The sequence below is a fragment of the Gymnoscopelus braueri genome (assembly GCF_963280865.1).
Source record: "Gymnoscopelus braueri genome assembly, chromosome: 11".
Taxonomy (NCBI): Eukaryota; Metazoa; Chordata; class Actinopteri; order Myctophiformes; family Myctophidae; genus Gymnoscopelus; species Gymnoscopelus braueri.
In genome coordinates this window covers 16946761-16970949 of record NC_137613.1, presented here as the reverse complement: position 1 = coordinate 16970949, position 24189 = coordinate 16946761, and the positions used below count along the sequence as shown (strand labels likewise).

Here is a 24189-nt window from a genome sequence, read left to right as displayed (position 1 = left end):
ATCCATGCCCTTGAATTCCCACTCCCACGCCCCAGCGCTGACGACGCAATCACTATACCGAGAACAGATGCTTGGTTCCTGAGTGAAGTGACGGTGTGCCGTTTAGCCCCTGGCAACCTCTCTGGAGTGGTTACATGTCAACCAATTTATTTTGTACAGTGTCCTCCTCTCCTGCAGGGCGTAGTGCAATGTTTTTTCCCCAAGCAGAGGCTAAAAACACTGCTGAATATAAAAGAGCACCCAGACACACTTTTACACGAAATGACAGTCTTGAGCTCTTTTTTATTTATTTTTTTATCTAGTCTCTGCTCCCCAAACTGTCCCTCAAGAGGCCTTAGGTTGTTTTTTTGTAAAAAAAAAAGAATATCATCACTTTCGGGCGGAAACCTTATATGTCCAAAACTGTTGCGATCCAGCGTAGTTATTATTTAGTCACAAGCTCTTGTTAATACTTCTCATTGGTTTGATATTTACTTTAATCCAAAGACATACAGTACTTAACCACTTTTACTTTCAAAATGTTTCAAATGATAGTGAAAACAGACGATCTACAACTGCGTTGTGAACTTGTGAGCTTGTTAGATTGGCTATTTTTGGTTCTGTTGCACGACACTCTTGCACGGTATGTCATTAATAAAATTGCTCGACAGCAATGATGTGTTCTTAACACATCCACCGCCAAGGGCTAATCTCATAATGTACTCACCAGTGCCAAGGTTTTATTGTTGTTTTTTGTTTTTTTCAGGTCGCCATAGGCCCCGTTAAAATCCTTTAGATTGCCCGATCCAATGTTTGTAAACAACGGGCACATGTCCTGGTGTCTACTCGTCGAGACCGCGTGTCAAACGGAGCCGCCATGTTTGAGTTCTGATCGTTTATGTTAACATGGGAAATGCGAGGATGAAAAACTACATGTCCCATTACAGGTTTTACAGGGCTTTTTGTGTACGACTTAGAATGAAGGCAGACGGGAAACAAAAAACGTGATCGCACTTCCGGTCGATTTCGGGTGGTGTTACACTGAAAATGGTCCCCCTGGAAAATTGAAAAAAAAAAGAAATCGAAAAAAAGGAAAAAGCACCACAGCCCGTAGGGCTACGGTCTCGGCGCTTAACAGTTGGATTTAACGGCCCGTAGGACTACGTTCTTGGCGGTTAATGTGTTAATTGTATGCCTGCTTAAATAAAGGTTAAATACACTATGTACTTCGTTCACCAGGGTCCCCCAAGGGCCTATGGTCACCTCCTTTCCCCCCTCTACACCAAATATTTGTGCCTAAAATAAGCAACACGTCGCACGTAGCAAATCTGCTATTTTGGCCGAATGTTCACCTATTTTGACATGCCCAGTGGGTATTTTCTTGTGTGGGGTGTGGGGGGCTGGGGGGATTTCTGCATGTTGATTCCAGGGGCGTGTGACATTAGCATATTAATGAGGGGTTGTTTCTACAGGTGTGGCATACTGGCATAATTAATGGTTCCTGGAATTCTAAATGAGGGCAAAGACAGAGCCAAGTTTGAGGTGCTATAAAACTCCCTTTATGGAATTGTTTTGGGTGAGAAAAATAATTGACATGGACCATATTGATCAAACATTTATATTTCTGACCAAGTTTGGACATGTGAACTGCAACTTTAAGAGGAATCAAGCTGGACAGCTCAGTGTTCCTGAGGCGGCATGTTTTTGTTGTGTACAGACGGAGGGGACAGAGTTGATTGATCGATTGAACATTTTATAAAACATAAATGCAAACAGCACGAGTACAGTCATACACTTAGTCTAAAAGGATCACACAAAAAAGTCCAGTGGACGTGTTTCCATTGAGGTCCTATATAGAGAGAGTAATGAAGCCCTGGGAGCATATATACTGTAGGCTATAATAGTCACACTGTTTACGTGGCATGCAACCCGATAGATAAGTGGGCAGCAGTCCACGGATGGCATCAGACCTTCTTCGCTGCCAGTCTGATACTGCAGTGGTCAGGGCATTTCATCACCTTTAGGCCTGTCCGTGCTGCTACCCAAGTGTTGCAGTGGTCAGGGCTTTTCATCACCTTTAGGCCTGTCCGTGCTCCCCAAGTGTTGCAGTGGTCAGGGCTTTTCATCACCTTTAGCCCATTGAATCCGGGAACGCATCTCTGTCATTTTATATTAGCAGATATACAAGCTCACCAAGTGCCGCGCTATATGAGCTTGCAGATCTGCTATTTTTGGGCGGTGAAACCGCCCCTATAAGTGAGATTTGGAAAAATGTACATTTTCCTGCGCTGTGATCTGGGCCCAGGAAATTAGTAGAATTATCCAGCGCTGTGATTGGCCAATCACAGCCTATTCAGGACTGTGATTGGCCAGTGTCACATGACACATGTGCATAGCCCTATATAAGCAACCATAACTTGAAAAAAAACCAAAATTTTGTTTTTTTCAAGTTATGGTTTTGTCCATCATAAAGAGTGTTTCAATAAATGTATTTATCCTTTGTACATGATTGATCGACTCCATTCAGTATTGTGATTAGCTAGCAAGACACCGCCCACTTTTTACACATTTGTAAAATATATTGTTCCAGGGACCCCCCAGAAGCAAAGATTTGAGTTACAAATGTTCCCTTTAAAAATATATATATTCAAAAATGTGCACTCATTTTCACGATATTTCAAAAATAGCAGATCTACAAGCTCATAGCGCGGCACCGAGTGCCGCGCTATGAGCTTGTAGATCTGCTATTTTTGAATAGCCAAATAAATCTAAAAATGACACAGATGCGTTCCCGGATCGAATGGGTTAGGCATGTCCGTGCTGCTCCCCAAGTGCTTTATTATTATGCTCTGCCCTGGTTTTCTTGGAGGCTGTTGCTGCTGTCAGTATACTGAAAACTGCAGAGGGAAGAAAAAGGATCCAAGCTCGCCCACTAAACTGCACCACTTCCTGAGCAGTGTGTCTCGTCTTCTCCCATGCAGGCCCCTCACACCTAAATGTCAAAACAATAAGTCGCTGTCGGGCAGAAACCTCTTATCTCTATATTTTGATAACTTTTTGCAAAGGAAAAGGACCGTGAGCTGCTGGGTGATCTGACTTCTATACGCTCATTACGTTACAGAGGACTCCGCAAATAACGCAAAGAACCCGCCTCCCCCTCATGTCAAAGTAGTTGTCAATGTTTAAAACTTGATGAGAGGACGTGGAAATATCCTTATGGACTCCAAGAGAGAGAGAGAGAGAGAGAGAGAGAGAGAGAGAGAGAGAGAGAGAGAGAGAGAGAGAGAGAGAGGAAAAAGGGGTGGGGGGCATGACTTTTAGTTGGAATCTTGAGCTCCGGCACCTAATAGTTTACAAACTAAGCACTGATCAAAGGGATATTTGGACTTTTGTGTGTTGGGCTTATTTTGCACGATGAAGCCATGCATGAATAGAGAAGCTCGCTTCATAAAAGATGAATCACTGTCAGTAAAGCCAATTAAGCGTAACTTCATTGAAAAAAACATAATACTAAGTTTTATCTACATACACAAATCTCTGCTGACCTGACTGATTAATCTTCCCTGAAGCATTAAAATAGTTGGCCGTGAGCCCGGAGGCCGTATAGCCTGCCCTACAGGACACTGTGAGTTACTGTCAGACACATGCTCTCTCGCGCACGCACGCCCCTCACACCTAAACAAATAGAATACAGACAAAATGTCAAAACAATTCACATTGTTGCTGTCAGACAGAAACCTCTTATCTCCATATTTTAACTTTTTGTGTTTTTTCGTAAATTAAAGTCCTACCTGATCATACAACAGTGTCACACAAAAACACCAAACGTAGAAAATCTGCAAGCTTGAAAGCTTTGAGCTTGTAGATCTGCTACTTTTGCTATTTTTGAATTTGAATCCTGAAAAGTAACAGTTTTGGACGTACGAGGTTTCCACCCGACAGAGACAACATGGTTATGAAGCTTAATAAACATACTATCCTGTAGCAACTAGAGGGAACCTGTAACTAAGAAACTACAACGCTATGAAGTTTTTTTGTGAAACACAAAAAAAAAATGCAATGACAATGGCAATTAAAATCTATGTCTAGGGATATGTCTATATCAATGCAATGGATAGGGCCAGCTGCAGGGTATTTGTTTTGCACCTTTGCACGGCATGTTGAACAAGGGTTATAGCTAGTTATCAAAGCCATTGGGTAGAGGAAAAGAAGATAAGTTACAGCTAGCTAAATGAATCTACAAAATCACAAGGTAGCAAGTATTAGCAGTAAAGCCAGTACTACTCAATGGCAATTGTTTTAAATGAAATAAAAATGGGGAACCGAACTTATGCCATTCCCAACCAAATTGTCCAGGCATTCTACTGAATAAAGCCAGCACGCAAACATAATTTATCACGCTAACATTACTCACCAAAGGTATCTCTGAAGAATGTTCATCCATTTGTTGGTTGATACAAATGTCTCTCTGCCTGGCAGAAGACTCGTAAATCTTTCCTAGCAAAGTGCTTGTCCGTCTCCTGGTTTTTAGCTGGTGTAAGCAGCCTTTCACCACTTGTTTGTTCAGAAACGCTACCTCTGCGCTTACCGTTATGACACTAGCGGACACATACACCACCAACTCCGCTGCATGATCATCTGGTCACTTATTTGTGTAATGCTTTCGAGCAAATGACAAACTGTACTGTCAGCCATGACTACATTTAACATTCTGTAGGAAGACAGGCAATAACATCTTGGTTGTTTTGCCAATTCAGCAAAAGCAGGCGCAGAAGGTCTCTCGTGTTTTCACTGAATGAATTTTGCCAAGTTCATAGAGAGTTGAATAGAATATATCATATTTCCAAATGTTCATTTCTGATAAGCAGCTATATAGGCTTTGACTAATTTGGTTTCCAGTAGGAATTATTTATGCGACTGCATATGCACATATGCTCATATGCACATGCAACATTTATGTTGACTGCATGGGGAAATGCATCTCCCATAGATTCACGTTTATCCCCCTTTTCATGCAGTGCATAGGGAAGTGTTTTTCAAACTTTTTCGTGCCAACTGCCAAGGACCCCCAAATTGATATATATTTGGTCGCGGACCCCTATCTGAACAGGTTTTGTGCCAGGGACCCCCAGAAGAGAAGATGTATGTTGAAAAAAAATATCTAAATCATTAAAAATGTTACAAACTTTTTCGATATTTAAATATTTTCAATTCAAAAATAGCAAATGTACCAGCTGTGAGCTTGTAGATCTGCTATTTTTGAAGAGCCAACGTATAAATCTCCCCCCGAAGGACCCCTGGGGGTCCCCGGACCCCACTGAGAGAACCACTGGTATATAGGGGATACGGAAGTGTGTAAATGGCCCGATATCCTGTCACGGTGTGTGTCAGAAGTGGGGACCCAGAAGGAGACAAGCAGGCCAAGTCCAGTAATTTATTAAACAAATAGAGTAGCATCTATTTGTGTGTGTCTCACTCATCAAGGCAGCCATTCAGCTGCCGCGTTAAAGGGATAGTTCACCCCACAAAATACCTTTTTCCTATCGATTAGTCACCTCATGGAGACTTGAATTCATGACAGCGGTTCCGGTGTCTCCTACACTGTGGGATGGGCATGCGGCCCTCACGTCACTCAATGCGGCCCAAAGCCAATATCCGAATATTGATACATTATTATTGCTTTCAGTTGTTCCAACTCTCCATGATACATTTTAATTTCAACAGTCCACCAGTAGAGCGCGCTCTCGGCATTGGTAAGAGCTCCTTTAGGCTATGACGTCATGATCGCATCCTGGCACTGGCAGTCTGGGCTTCACCAGTGAAGGAGGGAAAAGAAAAGAAAGAGGAAACATCTCTCTGTGCGCTAAAAGAAAGATTGATCAAGAGAATCGTACATTTCAGGCAAGAGGGGAAATGGATTATCTTTTTACAGAATTCAAAGGCAAACCAATGTGTTTAGTGTGCCTACAGACTAGTGGTGTGCCGATATACCGTCCCGCGATATATATTGCGATACGTTTTCGTGACGATATGTATCGTTTTGGGGGAAAAAAATATCTTTTTTTTTTTTTTTTTTTTTTTACAATAATAATAAATCAGGCATGCAAACAGCCCCAAGGTGAAAAGGGTGACAACATTTTTTTTTTTTCGGGTCAGGTGTCACACTATTGCCCTATTTGGATTCAAAACGGCTATTGTAGCTGAAAAGCTACAAGTTTGCGTCTGAATTATTTGTTTGCATTTGCTTTTTTTCTCCCCTATATATTTTCATAATAAAAAAGTGCGTATCGTATCGTATCGAAATCGTATCGAAGTTGTGAGCCAAATATCGTATCGTATCGTTTGGTGAAATTAGTGTATCGGCACACCCCTACTACAGACGCAATCGTCCATGAAGGATTTCAATTTAAGTCGCCATTATAACACCGGTGTCGGCCATGAAGACAAATATTAGAAGTACACTGGAGCTGCCAGATCTGCTGTCGCTGACCTGAAATAAAAAATAAAAGGCAGAGCTTTTTTACCAAAGCCACAACTAATACAGGAGTCCTGTCTCAAGGCATCTTATGCCGTTTCACTTGATCTTGCTAAAAGTAAGAAACCATTGTCAGACGGCGAAACGGCAAAGTGGTAACACTACTATACTGAATCCAAAGAAAAACGAGAAGGGAATTTCGTTTTGGAAATTGTTACCTGAGCCCCGCTTCCCAAACCTCAGGGATTTTGACCTCTAAATGGCCAGTATGTTTGGAAGCACATACACCTGTGAGAGCAACTTCTCAAACATGAAGCACATTAAGTCAAAGGAGAGAAACAGGCTGTCAGATGAAACGTTGTTCCATCTGATGCAGATCGGATGCACACACATTGACGTTGACATTCCCTCTATTGTGCGCCAACAGGAGAGACCACAAATGTCTCATTAAAGACATTACTATCCATTGATCCACTGTGGGTGAGGGTGAATGACATGCCAGTTTTTCAGAATGGGAGGCATGTAGAATTGCACTAAAATGTATTAATTATTGCACTTGGCTGCATATTATGAGGCACTGAGGAATATTCTGTTTTGTTTGTTAAGCAGCAGGCTAAAAGTTTGTGGGCCACGAGCCCTTTTGAGATTTTCAAGTTGGGGCCCTGATCCAGGAAAGGTTGGAAACCACTACTTCAGAATCATAGGGATATTTGGACTATTTGTGTTTTGTGCTTATTTTGCAATGATGAAGCCATGAACAGAGGCTGGCTTCACTAAAAGATTAATCACTGTCAGTAAAGCCAAAGTGTAACTTCATTGAAAAAGACACAATGCTAAAGTTTTATCTACATACTGACCTGACGGTGATTCATCTTCCCTGAAGCATTAAAATAGTTGGCTGTGAGCCCAGGGGCCGTATAGCCTACAGGACACTGTGAGTTACTGTCAGACCCATGCTCTCTCTCTTGCTCACGCACGTATGCACGCACAATGCAGTGGCCTCCTAATTACCTCACAAAATGTAGCCCAAGGGTTCCAAAACATTTCAGTGCCGCGACTGCCCAAAAGAATCATATTTGAACCCTGACTAGCACCTGGAATTGTAGGCATTTACATTTAGTTTGTCTAGGTTCCACAGATTTTTATTGTTGTGAAAATTGCCTCTTTCTTACGTAATATTTGACAATTTGGTCAAATTGGAATTAAAAAGGTCTTAAAAGTCATGAAATTGGAACTTTAGAAATGTGCAGATGCCCTGTATACACTATATATACTGCTTGTCGGTTTGGGAACCACTGATATAGCCTGCATACGACATGACAAAACCCTTGAGAAACCCTACATCTTACCATAATGGCCAACCCATTAAAAGTCCATCTGCATGTTATATTCTTTTAATAATGATGTGTTGCTCTCTTTCCGTTACTCTTGAATTACGCTATGCAATGTGTGCGCTATCAGTTGATTATATTGTGTAATGAAGACAAATAGGACGCCTCACAGGACAAGTGCCAGGGATGAGGGGGAAATTAGTGCAGGCGCATGCAGGTGAACACAGCGTTAGGGCTCATCAAATTGGCAAACTGTCACATATTCTTAGCTGCTGGAAGAAACTTTCCCTTGTGGGCTTATTTCTCAGATGTGGGTGGTTGCCAAAGGATTGCTTTCTTCTTGTTTGTCGGAGTGGCGAGATTGCAAGTTTGCTCCTTTCTAAGCCGTGGCATCTTGCTTCCTTCTTCCGTCACAAACTTTGACTTTGATTGCAATCTGAACTAGACATGTGTGCTCAGTGGAGTGCAAATCTCCATCAGGAGGCATGCCCCAATAATTATACCTGCACTGTCTGACACGGTAACATCAAACTGCATCTCTCTCTACATCTCTCTCTCACGCTCTCTGTCAACAGCACACACAGACACACACATACATAAGCAGACAGACAGACAGACAGACAGACAGACAGACAGACAGACAGACAGACAGACAGACAGACAGACAGACAGACAGACACACGTGTGTATATATACACAAAAAGGTTCTTGTTTGCATGTTTCATTTCATTAAAAAAAATACTAATATAACTAGAACCCTTCTGCCTACCTCCCTGCCGAGTTGAACACCTTTTTTTCAATTTGTGACTAACATCACCTTTACAAACAAGCCTAAAACTATATAGTTTACTATTCTATTTGGTTTAGTTTTGGTATCGACTTTGCCATTCAGTTGACTGATTTCTTTAATTAAATGTTTATAGTTATAGTACTTGGTGAGAACAGCCCTTTAAGGTCATTACACACCGGCGATTATGCGAATATACGCAAAATTCGGACTCGTTCCGATTAATTAAAAGACGTTTTTTCGCTTCGCTTTTTCGCTTTTTCGCTCCATGGAAGCTTGCATTGACTTTATAAGGTTTTTTAAAAAAACGTATTATTCGCATGAAAAAAATCGCCCCCGGTGTGTAAGGAGCTTTAGGCTGCAGGCCCTGATGGCCTGTCCCAGGCTACATTCCTCAAAGCATGTGCTTTGACCAACTTTTGTAATACATTTCAATCTCTCCCTCTCCCAGGCTGAGGTCCGTCCCCGCAGGCCTCAAGATGTCTAGCATTGCGCCGGCCCGATACCCCAGCACTCAGTGAAGGTATCATGTCTGAATGACTGGAGTTCCGTCGCCGTCTATCGTGCTTTGAGAGGTTGTTGGTGAGAGACTGCAACTGTTCCATGCTACCTAGCTGAATCCATGGCCATTTGCATATCGTCAAAACAGATGATGCAATTGCCATGACTCTTCACACAACCCGCTCTTAGCTGGATGAGGGGAACAGATGTGTACAAATGCTGTTTGTGGACTACAGCTCTGCAGCAATAGTTCCTGCCAAGCGTGACACTTAAAGCTCAGAGACACACATAGCCAGGCCTGCACCCAACCATGTGGCAATTATGGATACCGGACCTCCTGACAAGCTGCCGTCACATGGTGAGAATGGCCAACATTACATCTCTCTCATTATCAGGCTCTCTGACCCTCAACACAGGAGCCCCTCAGGGCTGTGTGCTGAGTCATCACCTCTTACTCCCAGTGGTATAAGTAACTAAGTACATTTACTTGTTACAGAGTATGTTTATATTGTGGTATTGCTACGAGTACTTTATCCACCACTGCTTACTCCCTTTCCCTGGCTGTATATACACACACACACACACACACACACACACACACACACACACACACACACACACACACACACACACGCGCGCACACGCGCGCACGCACGCACGCACGCACGCACGCACGCACGCACGCACGCACGCACGCACGCACGCACGCACGCACGCACGCACGCACGCACGCACGCACACACGCACACACGCACACACGCACGCACACACGCGCACACACGCACACACACACACACACACACACACAAGTGCCTGACAAAGTGCAAAGATTGCAGTTCTGCTGCATCTTCATTGCCATTCATGAGTCTGAGGAAGATGCAGTAGCATGGAAACGTTGTGTCTGATGTATACATACTCTTTGTATACTTAGCATCTTAACCCATTTAAACCGGGAACGCCTGTGTGTACTTAAAGCGCTATCTTATACTTTGGCTATTAAAAAAACTGCAGATATACAAGCTCATAGCGCGGCACAGAGTGCCGCGCTATGAGCTTGTAGATCTGCAAAAAAAAAAATTATCTTGATTTTTTTTTGCAAATCTTTTAATATATATTTGTTAAAGCGAACATTTGTAACTCAAATATTTGCTTCTGGGGGGTCCCTGAAACAAAATATTTTTTACAAATGTTTGCTTTCAAAAATATATATTCAAATATTCACGATATCTCAAAAATAGCAGATCTACAAGCTCACCTGAGCTTGTAGATCTGCTATTTTTGAACAGCCAAAGAAATCTAAATATGACAGAGATGCGTTCCCGGAATGAATGGGTTAATAAAGAGGCTTATTGTCTGAGCTGCTCCAGTGTGTTCTTCTACGTTTGATGTGGTGCGTGTGTGCGTGTGTGCGTGTGTGCTTGTGCTTGTGCGTGTGCGTGTGCGTGTGCGTGTGTGTGGCAGCGCAGCGCGAGGCAGACAGAAATTGAGCATTACTGTGTGGATTCAGCCTCTCTTCAAAAGCCGCTCTGCTGGCACACCGCGCTCACGTGGGATTCTCAGCAGAGATATCGCCCGCAACTCGCTTCAGCCTCCCGAGCCCGTTGGCTTGAAAATACTGTTGACACAAGGTTGATTGATTCCTGGTGTGTGCCGGGAAACTTGCCGTGGCACGTCGTCCCAAAAGTAATTAAGCACAAATTCCCAGGGCTGTCTGTCAGTGTATATTCTTCATTTGGTCTGCACTCCCTCTAGGAAGTCAAGCGGAATATTAAGCACACTTAATATTTGGGTGGCGTTTTTATCGACGCAAGGTGGGGGACCGCAGAACATATTTATTATGTCTTTCAGTCAAGCCTCAATAATAAGAATCATTATTATCCGGAGGTGCACACGAATATTAATGCGACCACAATGATATAATAATGGTATTGTTGTGAATAAAATAAAAACATTCCACTACTACAGTATATGTTAGACAGTGGCAACATGGCACTTTTAAACATTTTAGATCACACACCCTAAATCGTCTCTGTCGGGTGGAAACCTCATATGTCCAAAACTGTCACTTTTCAGGATTAAAATTAAAAAACAGCAAAAGTAGCAGATCTACAAGCTCTGTAGCAGATCTACGAGCTTGTAGATCTGCTACTTTTGATGCTTTTGTGTGACGCTGTAGTATGATCAAGCAGGGCGTTAATTTACGATTATATAAAAATGGAGATAAGAGGTTCCTTCCCGACAGCTGACAGCAATGATATACTTTGTTGACCAGGGTCCCCCCAGGGGTCCCTTTTTTTGCACCCAATTATCTTCACCGAAAATAGCCGCTCTACAAGCTCACAACGCATCACAACCCAATGTGGTGTGAGCTTGTTGTGTCAGCTTGCTGTCGTGAGCTGCTATTGTTGCCGACAGTTTTCTCATTTTCACTGAATGTTTGCCTATTAGGATAGGGACGCTAGGGTTATTTTTCTACACCTTTCTGTCTGTATAAATCTGGACTTTTTTTCCCCTAGACATCTGTACATGGGTAGTCTGTGCTGTGTACTGTATGGATTTAAGCTAAATAAAATCTCACAACTGAGAGATTTTGGGCTCTATTCACAGGCCAAAAATTCCCCGTTAAATCGGGATAATGGACCTGCGCCGCCCCAATAGGTTATTCTAGCACCTGCTCTACCCGTCACCATTATGCCGACGCCGTTATTTGCGCGTGGAGGTGTGCCTGTGGGCGTGTTGTTGCTATATCCCCCACATTGCAATTCTACAGACACACATGGGTACGGCTTGGGGACGGGGGATAGTGGATTCTAGAAGCACCCGCTGGTTTATAAAATCACCCGTCAAGTGCACACAGACACTACAATGGCTTTGTGCGTTGGACCATGAGCCGTGTTGCCAGCCTTGGAGAGAAATAAGCAACGCAGTCCGCAGGTCTATGAAAACAAAAAGAAGCAACTCTAAGGCCACATGAGCACTTCAAACTACTAACTAGAGCTTTCATATCCCCTAAATATTTCAGCCTGGCTCGACTAATAATTGACAAATTAGACCCAGTCAGCCCGTCAGTCATTTTTCTAAAGAAGCCTTATTTCTCATTAAATCTTGGTAATTCGTTAAGAACAGGAGTCATTCTACCCTAACAGTCTATATTTTATTTAAAAAACAGCTTGGAGCAAATAGGGCTATATAAATATATACACTTCCCCATAACCATTTTAAAAATGAGTATGGTTATTCTATGAAATATATGTTTCATAGAATAACCGTAATCATTTTTGCAATGGAGAAATCACACCCAATGTTACCTTCTGGCCGCTGCCTGTGCTTTCATTTGAAGAAATAATCCAACAATTTCTTTGAGGTGAAAATGACATGAAGAAAGTTCTGAAGATCCATTATTTATGTCATGTTATGGTTTAAAGTTTAAAGGGAGCTCTCTACTGCTGCGTCATGACAAGACAGTGATTGATTTGACCTAGGCTACTTTAGCGTTGCGCTGCCCTGTTCATTAATTATTTGGCATCAGCTGTGTAGGAATATATAACTATTTTAAATGGCTTTCATATACTCTTGGGGATCTGACTAATATGACAAGTTGCTTATTGTGAACACAATAGCCTACGCTACAAATTAATTAATATGTGAATTTATTTGGATGTAAAAAAAACTTAGACCCGGCTCAGCCGGTGCCGACGGGCCGGGTCGGGTCCCGTTGGGTTTGGGCTAAAATCTTAAGCACTTACATTTTTTATAAGGTGATCGGATCATAGTGTGATTTTCATTTTGGCTGCTGTCTCATTAAACCCCTGCTGCGGGACGTGCGGGTCAATATTATATTATAGCCTATATTATATATATTAGCCTATATTATTATTATATTCCCCGCGTAAACGCTACGTTCATGACCCCCCAAAATAACCATATTTGAACTGGGGACCCCCCCATTTTGTTTGACTCGGTTCCACAGATAAATATTGTGAAAATAGCAGATCTACAAGCTCGCCAGGCGTTGGGTGCTCCATTGTGGTCTCGACCCACAGGTTGAGAACCACTGCATTAAGCTCCAAGCAAGTTACATGCGACGCACATACGCATCGCAGCAATGTGTCTGGGTTTGAGAGGCTTTGATTGATGTAAACTTAAAGTTTAGCTCTGTTCGGGATTACTGAACAAAGGTGGATGATGAAAGATAACGGGGACAATATGGATGTAAGTTAACTTTAAAACTGCGTCACTTCAGAGGAAACTATGGAGCAACTTCAGAGATGTTTACACACCCCTGGAATCCATTAGAACGGTGGAAATAGAACGATAACAGCCAACGTGAGTACATAGGCTATAGTATAGACCTTTCCTAAAACTGTCCAATTTATTATACCCATGTGCTACTGTTTGTCTGTGTACCACGTAGGAGCGTTGTCGCAACATGATGTAATTAATTATTTGGGAGCAGCCAGTGTGTACCAATAGTATACATATTTTAAATGGCTTTCATATACTATTCCGGATCTGACTAATATGACAAGCTTATTGTGAACACAATAGGCTACAAATTAATATAAAAATGTATTTGGATTAAAAAAAAAGAAGGAAAACAAGCCCAATGTGGCTTATAATAATCAGACCAGGCAACAGTGCAGACAGGTAGATAGGCTAGAGCATATATTGGATCGGGATGACGGCTAGCGCAGTCTTCTCTTAAAGGCAATGGCTTCTGGCACGGTGATTGGTTTTATCATTGTAACGCCCAAACCACACCTATGCATAATGTAACGGGTAGCTCAGGTGTTTGGCGGGTGAGGGGGGTGCCATAGAATACCGAATTTTGCGGGGAAACGCCTCTTGCCTAGTCCGAAATCCCTAATTAGTGGTTTGTTCAAATCTGGCTCTGAATAGAGCCCTTTGTGCCAAATCCTAATCTGTGATTTGTGAAACAGGGTGAAAGGAGCCCGTCCCCGTCCCCCCCATCCACACACACACGCACGCGCACGTGCGTTGTGTTTCATAAACAATTAGCTCAATATATAAAATGATGATATTTTGGTAGCCAAACAAGCCAAGAATTTTCTAAATGAGGCTTTGACCTTTGCTTTTATTAAATATCTGAGATAGTCAGGGTTTTCTGGAAGATTGAATATGTATTCTATCACTAGTTTGACCACTGCAAATAGTCTTTAAATTTAAAATAACTAATAACCGAAAATAGGCCATCTACAGTAGGCCTACACGCTTACATAAACATGTAGCCAAACATGAACCAGTCTGCTCAACCAGGAAATGCCTGCTTTTTTCAGTGAACCTAGTACACCAACGTTGTTCTTGTGAAGCATTTATAGTATAGATGAAGTATTATTTCAAAAAGGTCACTATTTCCATTCGGGTCAAGGACACTGGCATGCAGTATAAATTCAGGGAACACAGTGTTCTAGTATAGAGCGTACAGACTGCTGCCAAATTGTTGCCACAATTTTCAAATGCTTCTGAAATTGCCCTGAGGCATCATGCCACTCCGACAAATCTCTTCGTCCACGTTAGAGGGTGACCTGTTTTCTTATTAGTCTCTCTCTCTCTCTCTCTCTCTCTCTCTCGTCATACAGTCTGTGTACATCGGAAACTGCACGGCAACGGTTCAAGGATGCCCGCCTCGCCCTCGACTCCCGTTCCGTCTTTGCAGTTGCATAATTATTTCCTAAAATAAATGCAATTAATCTAAGCATATCTAGCTTGCTTCTTAACTCTTTCACTGCCAAGAGTATGTTCATAAAGTACTCCCCCAGTGCCAGCAATTTGCGTTTTTATTTATTTTGTAATTTTGTAATTTTTCATTCAAATAAATGATCTGATTGGGTTTTTAAACCCATAATACAGTTCTACCAGTAGAGAGCAACAAATCGACACATTGATGACCTCGCTGGCTCACTCGCCCCCTCCCAAACAGGCTCATGTCACATCCGGTCATAACCGGATGTTGACATTTTCGACAATCGTTGATCGGGCTAAATTACGATGTGATACACGACTACGATGACTGATCATCACCCAGACCAAAGAGAGTAGACGTGGACCTCTCCGTTCGTTTTTTATACAGTGTGAAAAACCGTGACTTTCCCTATTCTGGCCAAAAATGACCGCGGGAAAGAAATGAGAACCGGAAACGGAATCTGCGTCATGAAACCGGAACCCAATGAGTCTGAAGGAGTCAGGAAGCGAAAGTGATCATGAAAAATAAACAGAATAGCGCGACCACAGTCAAAAGTAAAAACTTGGGATTTCTCGTGCTGGCAGGGAGGGTACTCGGGAAAAACTCAAAAATTCAAAAATACATTTTAAAGATATTCTAAAACATTTTATTTTCTTAGGCACTCGGGTGGCACAGTGGTATAGTACCTGCCCACCACCACAGAGGTTGTGGGCAGGTAGTGGGTGCATCCGGCTTTGTCGAGTGTCTATATGACCATGATTGGCCCGTGTTCGGGGGAGGGAAGCCGGACGGGGAGGGTGATAATTGTCACGGTACGTAATCCTACAGGAGGGCGGGAGGAGGTGGACGAAGGTTCTACTTCCTCCCGGTGGGGGCTCCTAAACTCCTCAATGGCAGGTCAGTCAAGAGGATACAACAGCTGTGACAACACACACAAATGTGTGTGGGGAGGAATCATTTTAATTAAAAATAAGAAGACGTGGTTCTCAAACGTGTGTGGTTGTCAACAGCCAAACTGAACATTGCAATGTTTTAGTTCTTTACCTGTGGTTCTCGTCCCAGACTGGCCCCTCCTCCTACAGCTACCACGGGAACGCCGGTCTGGGCGGAGACAAACTCCAACATGGGGGCCAGGGGGGCGCGGTTAGGGGGTGGCGGCCTCTCCTCCTCAAACACCAAACCCTGGGAAAAGACACAGAGCAATGCTGCTAAATGAAAGGTCCTGTTTCTCGAACTTTTCAGGCCGCAACCCCCCAAAAGAATCATATTTGAACTGGGGACCCCCGACCCTGAAAAGCACTGAGGAGTTGAAACACAAAATGTAGCTTGACTCAGTTCCACAGACTAAAATGGTGAAAATAGCCGATCTACATGCTCACAACGCCTTGCGTTGCGAGTCATTGTGAGCATGTAGATTGGCTATTTTCACAATTTGTTGCCTCTTTCTTAGGTAATATTTGACAATTTGGACTTTTTTAACAGTATAGTTTGTTGATTATTTTTCACGCAGTAGCCTAATGGTCTTTTTTTCCCTCTTCATTTTAGAGGTATTAAAAGGTCTTAAAAATCCTTAAATTGTCACTTTAGAAATGTGCAGATACCCATACACTGTTGGTTTGTTTACTGTTGATTGAGAAAACAATGTTGCACATTAAGCAAATCATCTGGGGACCCCCAAAAAAATGTTGGGGACCCACCTGGGGTCCCGACCCACAGGTTGAGAACCACCGCTGTACACTACAATAGACTAGGGCGATTAACGATTGAATTGTGTTTTGTTTTTGCTCTGAACTTTGGAACATTTGCAACCAATTCCATTTTTGTTTGCCTTTTTGGCTTTGCTAAACAATATCACGCCTATAATGACATGCCCAACATAGGGATCGATTATTACTCGATAATTGTATTACATTACCAATCATCAATTATATATTTTTTAAATAATAGATCAAATCAATGAGCTTGATTAACTGTTACACCCCTACTAAATTAGAATAGAATAGAATAGTCTGAAATTCTTTATTAGGAATAACCCTCTTGAGATGAGAATATTTAGCTGACAATTAAAACAACATCAACCAGACAAATACAAACAAAACATACAACGATTACAGAACAACAACAACAACAACAACAGAACCATAGAATAGAATAGAATGTGAAAATTAACCTTTTCTTCGTGTTAGCAGAATAAAGAAAATGACCATATGAGCTCCATAGCTAAACTTGTGATATTAACCACCTAGAACATGATTACTCTTAGTCTAGATGCGTCACTAGAAACGTATCAGCAGAAAAACAATCGTTTCCCTACAGTAGTTACGCTACAGCACACCTGTCATCCACTCCTCTCTTTAATTTAACTCTGACAGCATACAAATGGACCCGGAAGGGTCCATTTGTATGCTTCCAGAGTTAAATTAACACTCAGGACTTTTACTGTGTAAGGTTTTTTTTTTAGAGGACCATTTCCATGAATTATGTATTGCCGTAATGACTGTGTGCATGTCAATGCACTCATTTTCAACGGGTAATGGCATGGTTGGCTTGTTCATTCCATTGTCTGAGGTCCCGAGGGCCATACACTCCCTGTAGGTAGACAAATTATTATTATTATTAGCTGTTGGCACGGTCCCCCTTCGTTAATTTATTTGTTGCAATTACGCATTCATAAATTCACTCATCCATGCATTTGTTATTTTCGTTTCACTCATTAATTTTGCTTCGGGTAATGAAACACATTGCATTCGATGTGCTGTGGTGCTCACTCATTCATTCATTCATTCATGCATTCCTTCATTCATTCATCCGTTCCGGGCCTGCTTGTTTTTATTGATGGTGTCTTTGTGTATCTGCAACAGGCAGGATGACTTTAAAGGTTGTATACATCTACTTTTATTAATATTTGTTTAAGGGTGCAGTCTTCATTGTGATGTTGTTACTCTTCTGTATCTCTGGGACCCCAATTTATATTGTAAAATCAATGTTTATTTAACTCTGAGAGTTAAGGTTAGGGTCCATTTGGTTCCATTTGTACACACTCAGAGTTACAGATCCATAAGGGTTCATTTGGTTCCTATCCATCATTTAGCTGGGGACCCCCTGGAACCCCCTCAAGGACCCCTGGGGGTCCCCAGACCCCAATTTAAGAACCACTGCTCTACTCTACAGTATGCATCCATCATCACAGGACATTTCCATGGATCCATTGTGTTAACAACCGCTTCTCTTTTGATCTCTAGTTGCTGAACTAGATCAGAGGAGGAGAGTAAACCCTTGATATGGAAATATGCTCATCAATCACCTGTACACTCATATTTAATGCTTTATATCTCACTTTAATGTAGTTCAAATGTACTGTAGCCCTGTGAGAGTTCTGCTTTCAACCATGCATGACTTTTAAATTACCTGGCTAAAATACTAAAAATATACTAAAATAGTCTATTAGATGTGCCTCAAACAGGGATCATCCAAGACTTTGTTTTGATCGACGATTATTATGATATATTCTTCAGTTGATGTAATAATACATATTTGCACGGTTCAGTGCAGTGGTTCTCAAAGTGGTTTCCCGGGGAGCCAGAGGTGTCCTTGAGCGGGTTCCAAAAACAGGTGATCAACACTTAAAGCCTAAATATCGTCTCTGTCGAGTGGAAACCTCATATGTCCAAAACTGTGACTTTTCAGGATTCTTTAAAATAAATGTATCCCACGATTTGGTAAACCTTTTTTCACCCGGTGCCAATTTCCTAAGTGTTCATGGGCGCTACACTCCCCCCACCAACCTAGGGAGCCCAGGGCCGAGCTCATGCCTCCTTCAATGCATGAGAGCCAACTGAGCTTCTTGTCACCTGACAGGGGGGAGTTTCCCCGGTAGGACGTAGCGCGTGGAAGGAACACGTTATTCCAACCAGTTCCTTTCCCCTCCATCAGGCGCCCCAGCTGTCATGGGGGAGGCGGTATAGCGACCAGGATTACTATATGTTTTTGTGAGGGTATTAACTACCCTAGGAGACACAGGGAGAACATGCAAACTTCACACAGAGTAGGCCCTTTCACCAACGCTTTAGTGTGACGCTGTAGTATGATCAAGTAAGGCGTTAATTTACAATTTATTAGTTAAAATATGGAGATTTTTGCCCGACAGCAATGATATACACATCAGCTATTTGAAAAGAGCCTATCTAAAATCATAGAAAACTAGAAAAAGTGCTCCTCGGAGCACAGGTCTCCACCAGGTCAGGTAGGTTATTGTGGCCACCTGGTGCCACTATAATAGGCCAATGTGAAAAGGATGCCATTTCATCTAAGGCCTTTCACGGCAATCGGACAGGACACTGCATTCATAATTTGAGGCATTTTGTTCCAAAAATGTGTTTTGCTAAATTAGACCTGCTGGTGGCGCTATAACAGGCCAATGTGAAAAGGGTGGCATTTCTTCCTCGGCCTAGTGGGAATGTACGTGCAAAATGTCACGGAAATCGCATGCTGCGTTCATGATTTGAGGCATTTTGTTCAAAACGCATCAAACCTGCAAACTTTGGAAGCCAATCTTAGCCAATCAGGATGGAATATGGAAAATCGGACAGATCCATGTTGATCACATGACTATAGAGATACAGTGTACCGATCTGCGTGATGTTTGGACAAAATCTGTAGGAGTAATATAAAAAGAATCTGAAAAATTCAGGGCAGACGTTGGCTCTGGCATGCAGGGAGTGTGTGTGCACAGTTTTGCAGCGACCGGGCCGGAAATTAGCTGCTCACAGACAGACGGACACAGACGGACACACGAACACACGGACGGACGGATGGACAGGGTGCAAAACATAGTCTCTGCCATGCCTTTCGGCCTGGCGGAGACAAACAAATAAAGATCATAAATACACAAAACTGATAAAACAGAACCTGTACCTGTAGAGGTGTTGTATAATGAAGTGAGTAGTACAGTAGTGTACCTGTAGAGGTGTTGTATAATGAAGTGAGTAGTACAGTAGTGTACCTGTAGAGGTGTTGTGTAATGAAGTGAGTAGTACAGTACTGCACCTGTAGAGGCGTTGTATAATGAAGTGAGTATAGTACAGTAGTGTACCTGTAGAGGCGTTGTATAATGAAGTGAGTAGTACAGTAGTGTACCTGTAGAGGCGTTGTATAATGAAGTGAGTAGTACAGTAGTGTACCTGTAGAGGTGTTGTATAATGAAGTGAGTAGTACAGTAGTGTACCTGTAGAGGTGTTGTATAATGAAGTGAGTAGTACAGTACTGCACCTGTAGAGGCGTTGTATAATGAAGTGAGTATAGTACAGTAGTGTACCTGTAGAGGCGTTGTATAATGAAGTGAGTAGTACAGTAGTGTACCTGTAGAGGCGTTGTATAATGAAGTGAGTAGTACAGTAGTGTACCTGTAGAGGCGTTGTATAATGAAGTGAATGTAGTACAGTAGTGTACCTGTAGAGGCGTTGTATAATGAAGTGAGTATAGTACAGTAGTGTACCTGTAGAGGCGTTGTATAATGAAGTGAATGTAGTACAGTAGTGTACCTGTAGAGGCGTTGTATAATGAAGTGAGTATAGTACAGTAGTGTACCTGTAGAGGCGTTGTATAATGAAGTGAGTAGTACAGTAGTGTACCTGTAGAGGCGTGGTATAATGAAGTGAGTAGTACAGTAGTGTACCTGTAGAGGCGTTGTATAATGAAGTGAGTAGTACAGTAGTGTACCTGTAGAGGCGTTGTATAATGAAGTGAGTAGTACAGTAGTGTACCTGTAGAGGTGTTGTATAATGAAGTGAGTAGTACAGTAGTGTACCTGTAGAGGCGTTGTATAATGAAGTGAGTAGTACAGTAGTGTACCTGTAGAGGCGTTGTATAATGAAGTGAGTAGTACAGTAGTGTACCTGTAGAGGTGTTGTATAATGAAGTGAGTAGTACAGTAGTGTACCTGTAGAGGCGTTGTATAATGAAGTGAGTAGTACAGTAGTGTACCTGTAGAGGCGTTGTATAATGAAGTGAATGTAGTACAGTAGTGTACCTGTAGAGGCGTTGTATAATGAAGTGAGTATAGTACAGTAGTGTACCTGTAGAGGCGTTGTATAATGAAGTGAGTATAGTACAGTAGTGTACCTGTAGAGGCGTTGTATAATGAAGTGAGTAGTACAGTAGTGTACCTGTAGAGGCGTTGTATAATGAAGTGAGTAGTACAGTAGTGTACCTGTAGAGGCGTTGTATAATGAAGTGAGTAGTACAGTAGTGTACCTGTAGAGGTGTTGTATAATGAAGTGAGTAGTACAGTAGTGTACCTGTAGAGGCGTTGTATAATGAAGTGAGTAGTACAGTAGTGTACCTGTAGAGGCGTTGTATAATGAAGTGAGTAGTACAGTAGTGTACCTGTAGAGGCGTGGTATAATGAAGTGAGTAGTACAGTAGTGTACCTGTAGAGGCGTTGTATAATGAAGTGAGTAGTACAGTAGTGTACCTGTAGAGGCGTTGTATAATGAAGTGAGTAGTACAGTAGTGTACCTGTAGAGGTGTTGTATAATGAAGTGAGTAGTACAGTAGTGTACCTGTAGAGGCGTTGTATAATGAAGTGAGTAGTACAGTAGTGTACCTGTAGAGGCGTTGTATAATGAAGTGAGTAGTACAGTAGTGTACCTGTAGAGGTGTTGTATAATGAAGTGAGTAGTACAGTAGTGTACCTGTAGAGGCGTTGTATAATGAAGTGAGTAGTACAGTAGTGTACCTGTAGAGGCGTTGTATAATGAAGTGAATGTAGTACAGTAGTGTACCTGTAGAGGCGTTGTATAATGAAGTGAGTATAGTACAGTAGTGTACCTGTAGAGGCGTTGTATAATGAAGTGAGTATAGTACAGTAGTGTACCTGTAGAGGCGTTGTATAATGAAGTGAGTAGTACAGTAGTGTACCTGTAGAGGCGTTGTATAATGAAGTGAGTAGTACAGTAGTGTACCTGTAGAGGCGTTGTATAATGAAGTGAGTATAGTACAGTAGTGTACCTGTAGAGGCGTTGTATAATGAAGTGAGTAGTACAGTAGTGTACCTGTAGAGGCATTGTATAATGAAGTGAGTAGTACAGTAGTGTACCTGTAGAGGCATTGTATAATGAAGTGAGTAGTACAGTAGTGTACCTGTAGAGGCGTTGTATAATGAAGTGAGTGTAGTAGCAGTAGTGTACCTGTAGGGGCGTGGTGGCCAGCAGCTCACAGAGCTGCAGCAGCAGGGAGCCGGGGCTGCTCTCGTTGACAGACAGGTAGATGACGTTGGCCGGGCCCGACGGCGTGGACACCTGCTCCCCCTTCAGGGCCGCCAGCGAGGCGATGAACGACGACGTCGAAGACGGCGACGCTCCGCCCCCTGACGCACCGCCACCCTCCCCCGCCGCCGCCGGAGCTCCGCCTGCTCCTCCTTCCGCCGACGCCGTTACCCCCCTTCCTCCTCCTCCTCCTCCACCTCCGCCCGGACCGTTCCCGGGACCGGGCCCCAGCCCCGGGGGGTCGCCTCCCCCGCCCCCGCCGGCCCCCCCGGTGCCTCCCACCACCGCCGTCTCCGGGAGGAATGAGGAGCCCGAGAGCACCACGGCGATGTTGACGCCGCCCGAGTCCCTCTCTCTCTCCCGGGGCCGGAGCAGCAGGGGCGGCGAGGGGCGTCCGGGCCCCGTGAGGGCCAGCACGGCCAGCAGGAGGGAGAGGGCCGGCCTCGGGCCCGCCATCCACTTTCTTCTGGCGGGACTGGATTCGGGGGGAGGAGGAGGTGGGGGAGGAGGAGGAGGGGGGTCAGACAGGGGGAGTGATGGGATTGCAGAGTGGAGGAGACTGTGCTGGTTCTATATACAGGAGTTAATGGAGGGAGGTGTGGAGCCCCCCTGGAGAGGGTGGGGTTGGGTTTCCTTCCTGGGACGGGACGGGACGGGCGAAGGAGAGAGGCGGGACGGCGGCTTGCCGCGCTTCACTTCCTGGTGAGGAGAGGAGAGCCTGGAGGAGAGGAGAGAAGAAGAGAAGAGAAGGCTGAGCGATGTGACTTCATATCAACATAATTAATTCACTTCAACTTTTGGCATTACATTAGGACTACTCCTATGAAGGAGTTTAAATACCTGGGGTCAACTATCTAAAGTAATGGGGAGTGTGGAAGAGAGGTGAAGAAGGCAGGGTAGAACAGATGGAGGAAAGTGTCAGGAGGGATTCGTGACAGAAGGATACCAGCAAGAGTGAAACGGAAGATGTACAGTATAAGACTGGGGTTTAAGTGGTTATTAAATACCTATAGGGTCAACTATCCAAAGAACGGATGAAGGAAAGTGTCAGGAGGGATTTGTGACAGAAGTGCAGTGAGACCAACCATGCTGTACAGCTTGGAAACGGTGGTACTGATGAAAAGACAGGAGGCAGAGCTGGAGGTGGCAGTAGTGAGGATGCTACGATTCCCATTAGGAGTGACAAGGAGGGACAGGATCAGAAATAACTACATTAGAGGATCAGCCCAGGTTAGATGGTTTGGGGATAAAACAATATAGAGGCAAGGTTGAGAGGTGGTTTGGACATGTGTCTGTGGAGGCCCGATAATGGGTACATTATTGGGAGAAGGATGCTGAAGATGGAGCTGCCAGGCAAGAGGAGAAAAGGAGAGTGGTGGAAAGAGTACTTGTTTCAAAATGGCCTAAATATATATAGGGCTGAAGTGGTTAATGTATGTTTTGTAATAATAATCAAAATCGAGGGTGAGGGTGTATGTTGTTGTACCCGAAACACCCTATGACCCCAGGATACACTGATGATACGTCCCAGGTGCACCCATGTGATGTTTTCTTTATAATAACGGCCTTAAGTAGTTAATTGCACTAATCGATTTAGTTGATTACATAAAAAAATCTATTGGAATTGTTTTGTGTTGATTCATTCATATATAAGGGAAGAAAAGAGGGGGGGGTTGCTTCTCGATTATTCAATTAACATACATGGGCAAGATTACGTCGGTTATTGCTTCTTAAATGCTGGTTATGATAAATTCAGTCAATTGCCCAGCCCTAATAGAGAAGCCACAAAGACCTAATTAAACACGCAAAGGGAACATCACAGACAGTCCAAAGAACATTCCAGTTTGCATTACAAAAGGACACGTGCAATTCCTAGCGGAGAAAATGGAAGTAATTCCGGTTAATAATTCAATAATGTCGAGGCATAGGGGATAAAGTGAGGGCGCAAAGGAGGGAAATTATATGCTAATAAGTATAAAGTCTATCTGCTCAGCAGCAGAGAATGCTTTTAAGGCGCTTGTGCGGATCAACAGAGAACATTAGGATTTTTCACACCCCCAAGTTGAGCCTTTTCCCCTCTACAATGCTGCTGTCAAATTGTAAAGCAGAAAATCTCCCCGTATCCCTGGAAAACCACCCGTGGGTGC

At 43.1% G+C, this 24189-nt stretch overlaps 1 protein-coding gene across 1 annotated transcript in view; it reads right to left on the bottom strand.

Moving 5' to 3' along the window:
- The window catches only part of grin2da (glutamate receptor, ionotropic, N-methyl D-aspartate 2D, a), a gene marked incomplete at both ends in the record, with an annotated part of 249084 nt that extends 226586 nt beyond the window's left edge, over nucleotides 1-22498 (bottom strand). The window contains 2 exons of the mRNA XM_080442541.1: nucleotides 15822-15959; nucleotides 21965-22498. Coding sequence (XP_080298667.1) covers nucleotides 15822-15959; nucleotides 21965-22498 — 672 coding nt within the window. The remainder of the gene's footprint in view (nucleotides 1-15821; nucleotides 15960-21964) is intronic.
- Nucleotides 22499-24189: the final 1691 nt, after the last annotated feature.